Below are 10777 nucleotides of genomic sequence, written 5' to 3'. Positions count from 1 at the left end.
AGCCTAGTATTGATCCAGGAGTCTTGGCTAATTATAGACCAATATCCAACCTGCCATTTATTTCTAAAATCCTAGAAAAAGCTGTTGCTAAGCAGCTATCAGACCACTTACACAGGAATGAACTATTTGAAGATTTTCAATCAGGATTTAGAGCACATCATAGTACAGAAACAGCACTGTTGAAAGTTACCAACGATCTTCTCTTAGCCTCAGATAATGGACTTGTTTCAATACTTGTCCTCCTAGACCTTAGTGCAGCATTCGACACCATTGACCACAACATCTTATTACAGAGACTGGAGTATATGATTGGTATCAGAGGAACAGTGTTAAAGTGGTTCCAGTCGTATTTATCGGACAGATTCCAGTTTGTTCATGTCCATGATGAACCTTCCACACGAACAAAAGTTAGTTACGGAGTTCCACAAGGCTCCGTGCTAGGACTGATTCTGTTCACCCTGTACATGCTTCCTTTAGGATATGTCATTAGGAAGCACTCTATTAATTACCACTGCTATGCAGATGACACTCAGTTATATCTATCTATTAAAGCTGTTAACACAAACCAGTTAACCAGATTTCAAGCCTGTCTAACTGACATAAAGGCCTGGATGACCAGTAACTTTTTACTTTTAAACTCGGAGAAAACAGAAGTCATTATATTTGCGCCAAAAAATCTCATAAATAACTTTTCTCAAATTATAGCTACTCTAGATGGCATAACCCTGGCCTCTAGCACTACTGTAAAAAACCTTGGAGTTATTTTTGACCAGGACATGTCCTTTAACTCACATAAAACAAATCTCTAGAACTGCATTCTTTCACCTGCGCAACATTGCCAAAATTAGGAACATCCTGTCTCAAAACTAGTCCATGCATTTGTTACCTCAAGGCTAGATTACTGTAACTCATTACTATCTGGATGTCCCAATATCTCCATAAAAAGCCTTCAGTTAATCCAGAATGCCGCAGCCAGAGTCCTGACAGGAACTAGCAAGAGAGATCATATTTCTCCTATACTGGCTTCTCTTCATTGGCTCCCTGTAAAATATAGAATAGAATTTAAAATCCTTCTTCTCACATACAAATCCCTTCATAATCAAGCTCCTTCATACCTCAAAGACCTCATAGTACCATATTATCCCAATAGACCACTTCGCTCTCAGAATGCAAGTCTACTTGTGGTTCCCAGAGTTTCCAAAAGCAGAATGGGAGGCAGAGCCTTTAGTTATCAAGCGCCTCTCCTGCACCCAGGCTGGGAGCTGGTTCAGGAGGCAGACACTCTCTATACTGTTAAGGCTAGACTTAAAACCTTCTTCTTTGACAAAGCATATAGTTAGGGCAGGCAACCCTGAACCATCCCTTAGTTATGCTGCTATAGGCCTAGACTGCCCGAGGACCATCGGTCCCCCCCCCCTTCCCCAATTGAATTGAATTGAATTGAATTGAATTGAATTTAAAAACTGCATGATGTACTTGCATGATACTTGTATTATCTTTGACTAATATTTAAATTTGTTTAAAGTGTGACAAATCAGGAAGGGGGCCAACACTTTTTCCCTCCACTGTATGTCGTGATCTGAATCCAGACTGAAATTTCTCAAAGATGGAGTTGGTTTCTAAAAAAGACTGTAATTGTATAAAAACTACTTTTTCCAAAACTTTTGAAAAAAAGGGCAAATGAGAAAATGGTCTAAAATTAGATAAAACTTCTTGCAAGTGGAGATTGAGGTGTGGGGATTAACAACAATTAATTGTATTAAATAGCACCGTGGGACAATGTCCACTATTGGAAATAATATCAGACAAGTATTTTGACTTCACCTCTTTCACAGCCCTCTGTTAATCAACAAAACAGCTGTCATGGAAAATTCTACAGCCAGGGCCAACTGAAGCTGTCAATCCTCCCAGACACTTTTTCTCTTTTCTTCTCTCCCAGTGTTTGAAATCAAACGCTTCAGTTGACAGAGTCTGGCCCAAAAAGGTTTATTATACACTTGCAGCAATTACACATAAACCTGAGTGATTCCCCAGGCATCACTAACTATCGTTCTTTGTTCTGAGTCTTATATACTATGCTGAAGCCCCTCGGGAGAGCTTCTTTGAAGCTGCTGAATATATATTTATATGAGATTAACTATATAAAGTTAAAAACAAGACTTGCAAAAAATGCATGAATTAATTTACGACTTTGAATCCCCGCCTCTTGGTGAGAGTAGATAAAAGTTGAGACAATCCTTTGTTCACTCTTTCTCCTCTTCCCGCTTTGCTCATTCCTCTAGCTCTTTTGCCCGTTTTACCATTTTTGCATCTTATTGCTTCGATCCAAATTGTTGTCCTTTTCTTACTTTGCGCCCAACATTTAAATACTTTATTTTTCTTTAATATTCAAGTTACCAGTGGCAAGTTAGATAGCAAAGTTTTTGCGTTTTTCTGAATCACTAATTGAAGCTGCACAGCATCATCAGCATGAATGTTTCAAGTCATTATAGTGGGAGCTTTTAAGTAGTGCATGCAATTGATGGGACTGGATATACATTGTTAATGTGGAAGCCTTTTGATAAGCAAAGCAGCTGCTGCCATTTCCTGATAGCATTGTTGTAGGCCTATTTCCACATTGTCCAACCTTGTGCTGTAGTAGGCTAATGTTTGTTTCCCTATTGAAGTTCATTGCATTTACCAGCTTTTTCAGCAACATACAGATGAAAAGGTTTAGAATAGTCTGGGTTTCCTAGCACTTGGCCTGATTGGAACACTCCTTTCAGCTTTAGGTGTTACGACCCTAGGTGATAAGTTTGATTGTAAAGGAAATGTTATAATTTGAAGTGTGGTAAACAGTTTTTTTCATCTGAACCTAATGTGTGTGTGTGCATGGGTAGAGCAAAAGTGAGTGCGTGGGTGGAGTAAGACAGGTGGTGAATCCTGAATGGACCATTTCAAGTAATTGATGCCACTTGATGGGGTTCCCAATAGTTGTCCTCATAACCTCCAGTGGACTGCCGCAAAGGTTGTTTTCCCTCACCTCTTCCCAACTAAATACAGCTTTGTATGAATTGTTTGTGTGCTTAGAGCTAAGAGTTAGAAAATTCAGTTTATTGTTTTTGTGCTTAGAGCTAAGAATTAGAAACCTGTTTATTGTTTATATGTTTAGAAATAGAAATCTTTGTTAGAATTTTGACTTAATTGTTTGAACTTGTAAATACTTCACTGTAAATATGTAGAGCACCTGGTAGCCAAAGTAAGAGTAAGAAGCCCTTTTGTTATTTGTTTCTCCTGTTTTTGAATGAGGAGTTAGGTTAGAAAACCTGTCTTTTGTTTGACTTTTATTTATGGTAGGCAGGGTAATTTAGTATCTTTTGGTTGTTATTTTAGAAGCTCATCGCCGAAGTATTAAATCTTGCTTTAACATAGTACATAAAATTTAGACCTGGATGGGTGGAACTTTTACCTCAATGTTTTTAAAAAGATAATCTTCAAGATGAGTCAGCAGGATGTAACCTCCCAGCAACATTGAATGAACTGATACTTCTGGCACATGAAGTGGAACGATGCCAGGAGAAGTGTCATGAGATGAGGGGGGTGTTCCTATTTTCACCAACTGTCCCAGTTAACAACCAATACTGCAGACGAGGCAAATGCTATTGTAGGAAGAGTACAGTCTACCAGGTAATCTTCCACCTGATTCATCTGAATTACACATTACTCTTGGTCTGTGAACATACATAAATGATGATGTGTACATTAAGCACGCAAATCTGTGATGTGTGATATCTCTAGACAGTTTGAAATCTGCAAAAATACTGGCAGGCTTTTCATCTGTCTTTCATCCACCCTTGACAATAAGCAACTGAGCAACTTTTTCACATACATGTATTGAAAATCTAACATGTATTGAAAGTATCATTTGAATAAGATTAGTAGATTTTAATATCACCCTTCTAATTCTGCAGTTCTTTAGTTATGACATATCTCAACTTTTTTAAATTAACAGTATTTGTTACCCTTGCCTCTATAAATGTGTTATTTTTGATAGGGAATACTACTCAAGCTTCTTAAATAATACTACAGCAGTTTGTCTATTAGTCACAGATTTGGCAGTTCAATCCTAGAATCTTCCAGTCTGCAAGTTATCATTCAGCAAGACACTGAGCCCTTTATCCTTACAGTCACTCCCTGGTCAGTTGATTCCTCAACAAATTTGATGAAAAATGCTTTCCATTTAATGGTGCATTAATAGTTATTTTTTAAGACTTTATTTTTAACAGTGGCACACACCAAGAAAAGACCTTATAAAATAAACAGAACAAGAAAAAAATTCAGTTCATTAAAGAAATTGAATGAAAACACAATATGTAAGAACACAGATCTCAAGGGTAGGTACAGTATACAGATGGCCTCCATGTTACACTTTTGAATACTTAAAACTAAGACATGTTGACAGCTACAAGAAATGTACTTCAGAATTAGAAGGAACCTAGATGTAGTATGCAGGGTTTGAGTACAGCAAATAGGGGTTGAGTTTATGTTCTCCTGATGCAAAGCTGCTGTTCTCATGGGCCTGGCGGCGGTAGTACCTACGAAGGGCAGGACTGCTGGGATGGCACTGTCTTACATGGAGGAAGTACTCATCAGGGCGGCTTGAGGTGTAACCACAATCCTCACACACAAAGATTTTGGAACGTCTCTGGCGGTATGCATATTGTTGATGAACACCATGAATCTTCCTCATGTGAGACTCTAGAGAGCAGCGCTGCGTGAAGGCTTTCTCACACAGCTCACACTTGTAAGGACGGATACCTGGAACACAGGGAGATGGGTTTTTTCCTTTTGTGCATGTTTGTGCATGTTTTGTACAATATGTGGTGCCACCAAGCCTTTCTCTGTCAGAGATAAAAAAAGATGTCAATAAATGCATTGTGCAAAGTTCATTCAGACCTGTGTGTGTTCGCATATGCCTCTTGAGGTCAAAGGTGTCATTGAATCCTTTGCCACAGAATCGACAAGGGTGTCTCTTCACCAGACTGTGGCACTTTAGGTGGCGGGTCAACATGCGCTGCAGAGGGAATACTTTGTGGCAGACTGAGCATACAAAGTCACCCGAGCCTGGAGAAGTACGGGGACGGGGCTGGTAGGGGGAGATATGATCAAAGAAATGCTTAGTAAATAAGACATTATAGTAAGAAATGATCACCATCAAGCCTTTTTTTGCTGTCTTTATCTTACAAGGAATATCTTGTAGCACAAACAGGTAGTGTTTCTACAGAAGTCTAGTTGTGCCATCATAAAGCTACAGAACCTTATGGCATGAAATTCCTAAATTTCTGAAATAACAGACTTTAAAGCTACCTTTAAATCACCTCAGCAGAGAGCTGATATCAACAGGTTAAAGTGACCCAAATAATACCATGTTTCAGTTAGCTGCCCAACCAGAAGAAGAATTTAAAAAAATTCTGTTCATTAAAGAAAATGAATGAAAACACAATATAAGAACACAGAGCTCAAGGGTAGGTACAGTATACAGATGGCCTCCATGTTACACTTTTGAATACTAAGACATGTTGACAGCTACAAGAAATGTACTTCAGAATTAGAAGGAGCGCTAGATATAGTATGCAGGGTTTGAGTACAGCAAATAGGGGTTGAGTTTATGTTCTCCTGATGCAAAGCTGCAGTTCTCATGGGCCTGGCGGTGGTAGTACCTGCTTTCAGATAGTCTCCTTGGTTCCACTGGTCTTTTCTCTAGTCATATCCCCTTGTTTGTTTTAACAAAAAACAAAAAGATTTCATGATTCAATAATAATAATAATAATAACGATAACAGAATATCCCCTCTGGTATTAATAAAGTGTATCTTTTCTCTTTCGACATATTTTTGCCAACTAATTTGTGTAATCACCTATGGATATTACAGAATCTACACAAGAGGATGACCTCCTCTTACTACAACAGAGCAAATCTGGAATATATCTGCCTATTCCACCTGAGCCGAAGACGTCTCTCTGTGGATGCTCAGCTGGTGTCTAAAAAAGGCTAGGAGATGGAGATACAAACCTTTTCCTACCATCAATCATCATGGGGAATGTCAACTATCTACTGAACAAAAGTGATGAGCTTGAGGCACCAGTTAAGACCCAGAGAGCAAATCATGAGTGTAATCTGATGTGTTTTACTGAGACCTGGCTGAATCAAAACATTGAAAATTCCTTTGTGGATCTGCCTGATTTCACCCTGAGGCAGACAAAGAGTGGCAAGACAAAAGGTATCCCCTTTTGACTGGCTTTATTTGTGAACAAGAGATGGTGTAACCCTGGTCATATTACAAGGAAAGGATATGTTGTCAGTACACTGAGCTTTTAGCAGTTGGTCTCAGACCTTATGATGCTCCCAGAGGGTTCAGTCATATGATCGCAATGTTTACATTCAACCAAGAGGTGATGCTAATGTTCCATGTGAAATCATCCATGAGGCTGTTGCCAGGATACAAACTCAACATTCTGAGGCCTCATTATAATATCAGGAGATTTTAACCATGTGACTCTCATTTCACACGTGACTAGATTTTCTCAGTTTGTCAACTGTCCTACCAGAGAAGGTAAAACACTTGATCTGCTGTATGCAAACATCAAGGAGGCCTATACCTCTACTGTCTTACCACCACTCAGGACGTCAGATCACAACCTACAAAAAATAAAAAAAATAGAGAGAAATCTACAGTAGCAGCAGTGAATGACTCACCTCACTGCACTGCAAAACTGAACAACACAATCCCTCACTGCAATCAGGCTCAACACGTTAGCCAGTGGCAGATGAAAACTGGACTGTTACTGATTTTATCTTATCTCTACCTGAATTTCCTTTTGGGAATGAATAAAATTTATTTCATCTTATTTTATCTTGGAGTTGAACCTGACATCTCTGTGACACACACAGAGGTAGTTACAGTAAGTGAAAAATCTGTTTTTCTACATCATCTCTCCATAGTTGTGAAACTGACAGCAATAACGAACTAGTTCAGTGTGATGGATTTGCTGCTGTATGACTTACTTACTTATCAAATGATACTGGAAATTTAATGCTAGAATGTGGTGTTTTCAGCTCCCTACAAGTCATTAGCCTGCACTACATATGACAAAGATTACATCAAAGATCATTACATGATTAAAGTCGGGATAATGAAAAAATAAAGAAACATTCCATATTTATTTAGTGCCATTTTTGAATAATTCAAAGGTTTGATATTTTCATACTGTCTAAGACAGAAACATGCTAAAATTCATTGACTGATTGGCAACACTAAATATAGGGTAGGTTTTCCTTGGGCAACCCAACAAATAAAAAGTGCAATATACTGTAGTCACTTTACCTGGTATTTATTTATATATCCAGTGATGTCCATATACTATATATGTATATATATGTACTAATATGTACATAGGCACATATTGTATGTACTTATAGTTTTGTAGCCTTATAGTTTTATTCCACTTAGTACCTTTTTAATATTTTTAATTTCTTATTTCTTATTTCTTATTATTTTATTTTTGCCGTGTACTGTACTTACTCTTGCAACAATACAATTTCCCCATTGCGGGACAAATAAAGGTTTTCTTATTCTTATTCTTATTCTTATTGCAATGGTCCCTGGAGAATGTTATAAAGTCAGTTACATTACCTGGCTTCTTCTTTTCTCTTCTCTATCTAATCAAATTAAGGTAGAAAATTATATTCTTTTAAGACTTGTGCTTTTTTGCAAGACCAGAAATTAAACAGCCACAGCAGTCACAGTGGCTAGCTATGATAGTAATGAAAAATCAAAAGTTAGGTGAGCATTCCTGTCAATTTGGTCATACTTTAGGAGTGACAATATACCTCACAGTAGAAGTCTGACCTTACCTTTGCTCTGCTGACTAGTGCCAGTGCACTTGGATGGTAGAAGGAACTCTGGATCATCAGTGTGGACCAGTCCAGAGTAGTGTCAGCCCCTGGTCCTCCTGACCCAGCCAAAGGCACTGGCACTCTTATTCCGGCTACTGTTCCGCATCTTAATTTGGCAAAGGGCTGAGGCACAGTGGAGGACTGTTGGGTGTTAGGACTGCAGGATGGCTGCTTTTTAGCATTTTCACTCACTAAAATAAAGGTATAATACAATTGTTTACTTTTTATTATTATTAATAATAATAATAATAATAATATGATGATGATAATAGCGATGAACCAACCTAAATGTTATTGATATTATAATAGACATAAATCTATTTTATATTCTTACCTACTGTGTTATCTTCTTTCCAGACATGCTGTTCTGTCTCTTTCCACTGCCATGCGCCGTATGCCCCTCGTTTTTTTTTAACAAGAAAAGATCTCGGCATACTTTGACTTTTCTTAATATTATTCCTTTTCTACAAGTTTACTAACCTATTTACTCAGCTTATTTCTGACCTTTAACTTTACATAAAAAATGTTATTTTATTTTTTTTAGATTCAGTTTTTGGACCTTTTATGAACAAACCTAGGTATCACCTAACCTTAAGCCCTTACATCCAGCTCATCCCTCAACATCTTCCAGGTACAGTATCCCAGAAAATCACAGTGTTCATTTCCATAACATTCTGAGAAGACACACCTGTATTGCCTGTGCGCATGCATCATTTTAACTGGTCCACCACTGGTTTTGCATGTCAGGTAGTGAGAATCTGGTGAGCTTCGTATTCCAGTGGCCCTTGGCATGCAAATTCTGGCCCCAGACCAAGCCCTGGCCCCAGACAAAGGGCACGGTCTGAGTAACAGGAGCAAGCACAGAAGAGCCACAGCCTTAACTGCTAGGTAAATCAGCCCTTTGTCTTGATTTTTCCCCCTCTTTCTGCTGCAGTTGTTTGATGGGATTAGAGGGCTTTTAAAATACAGGCCATTCATAGACAGTGACAAGATGTCAAGCACTTGCTGTCCGTTGACTGCGTGGTTTACATACATGAAGTCGCGTTCTATCCTGTTGTGTTGTTCCCTACCACTCAGCGCATTGGGCTGTGTAGCAGCCTCTGGTTCCCTGAACAGGAAAAGGTGATACAAAAAACTGAAGGAAGGCTAGATTAAAATGCCCAAAGCTGTCAAATCAATAGCATTTCTGTCAATATATCGCTTATGAATCTATTACTTTATGTTGTGAAATTCTGCTGATCAACAATAACAAGTAAACACAATCTCAAAATTAAGCACAATCTCATATAATTTCCTCAGCAGTCAGTGTATGTTTAAGGATAAAATGAACTGCATGCATCTTATTTCACTGGACTCTGCATGGCAAATACAAATACAGCCTGAGACAAAACCCCATCATGCAAATAGCAATAGAGGTCACTCCAATATCACCAGGAAGATAATGTAGTAAAAACTGTACACCAGTAACACACTTCAGCCCTGTCGTATTGATCCCTTTAGTCAATTAAAAGGTGTATGTGTTATATTTCAGCAGTAACTAATACCCATTGCTCTGTTTTAGTTTCAAAAATAAAGTTTATATAACTCTATATTTGTATGGAAAAATTGAAGACAAAGAGCTGCTTTATTTCTTATCTGTCCCATAGACATTGAAAGTTATTTTTGATGGGCATGTACATGTTTTTATGCACTTGTTGATATGCTGAGAGTAAAAAAATAAAGCGTTCATTACATTTATATCATCTGTGTAAATGTAAATGTAATGAATAAATGAATGAAGTATCTATCTATCTATCTATCTATCTATCTATCTATCTATCTATCTATCTATCTATCTATCTATCTAGCTAGCTAGCTAGCTAGCTAGCTATGTGTTGATGATATTGGCTTACATGCAGTGTTAGGATTGTCTAAAACGCCTGCTGGAGACTGTTGACTGTACTGTGTGTGTTGCCCTCCAGAGCTGCTCTCTAACTGTATGCAAAGCATTATGCCAGTGTGCTGCAGCATGAAAATGAAATGGTAAAAAGGTAGCTCCTCTTTTGAAAAAGACACAAAATGGCAATGCCTCTGTAATTAATGTTCTTTGTTCTTCTGGACTAGGTAAATACAGCTCATATTTCTATGATGTACATACTTTGTGGAAACATTTTGAACCTCCAAATTACTGCCGGCGTTATTCATCAAATCATCTATAATCAGGAGGTTATTTTTGTCTGGAGGCAAGAGGGTGTCATCACACAATGACCAAAGAAACAAAACAAGGCACAGGTGAAACTGATAACTAATTAGGTCAAAGTAAAGAGAAACAGAACCAAACAAAACCAGATCCATCATGATCCTTCAAAATAAAAGTACAAAACAGGAAACACAAAATATGGATCATGACACTTGACTATACCACGGAATGTATGTTTGGGATGGTAGCTAGTTTTATAGAGCAAAGCGTGTACCCGTTGGTTTGAAATAGACCCTGGTAAGTAATTTCTTATGCTCCTTGTCCTGTGGGTGGTAGGGGGCAGTGGTTCCTGTTGTTGGTCCACAGGAAGTGTTGATAAGTGTGCCACTTGCTGGAGTAGATTGTGAGATTAAAGGAGGGATAAATTGGTTTATACTTTCTGGTGTTTTTTCACTAATACCTCCACCAATGTGTTTAGGTCTATAACCTATTAAAGGACTTTTTTCTCCCAGCCAGAGGGGTTTTGGTAGGATTTAGTCCTCTGTGGTTTTAGCAGAGGTGGAAACTCCTCTTCACACCCGAGATCCAGTTTTGGGGGAGTAGGACCCTGTGACGGTCCATGAGGAGGGAAGTGCATGTGGTCAGAGGTGTGAACTATATCTG

The 10777-nt window shown here is 38.3% G+C and overlaps 1 protein-coding gene across 1 annotated transcript; it reads right to left on the bottom strand.

The window, feature by feature from the left end:
• Positions 1–4474: 4474 nt before the first annotated feature.
• LOC113143437 (putative transcription factor Ovo-like 1) lies at positions 4475–8369 on the bottom strand. Its single transcript, XM_026329056.1, has 4 exons — positions 8270–8369; positions 7894–8126; positions 4936–5125; positions 4475–4797 (listed from the first exon to the last, which is right to left on the bottom strand). Exons 1-4 carry the CDS (start codon positions 8367–8369, stop codon positions 4475–4477), a joined length of 846 nt encoding a protein of 281 aa, XP_026184841.1.
• Positions 8370–10777: the final 2408 nt, after the last annotated feature.

Source organism: Mastacembelus armatus, chromosome 14 (assembly GCF_900324485.2).
Source record: "Mastacembelus armatus chromosome 14, fMasArm1.2, whole genome shotgun sequence".
Lineage (NCBI taxonomy): Eukaryota > Metazoa > Chordata > Actinopteri > Synbranchiformes > Mastacembelidae > Mastacembelus > Mastacembelus armatus.
Note: the sequence above shows the minus strand (reverse complement) of the source record. Positions and strands in the feature narration are given on the sequence as shown.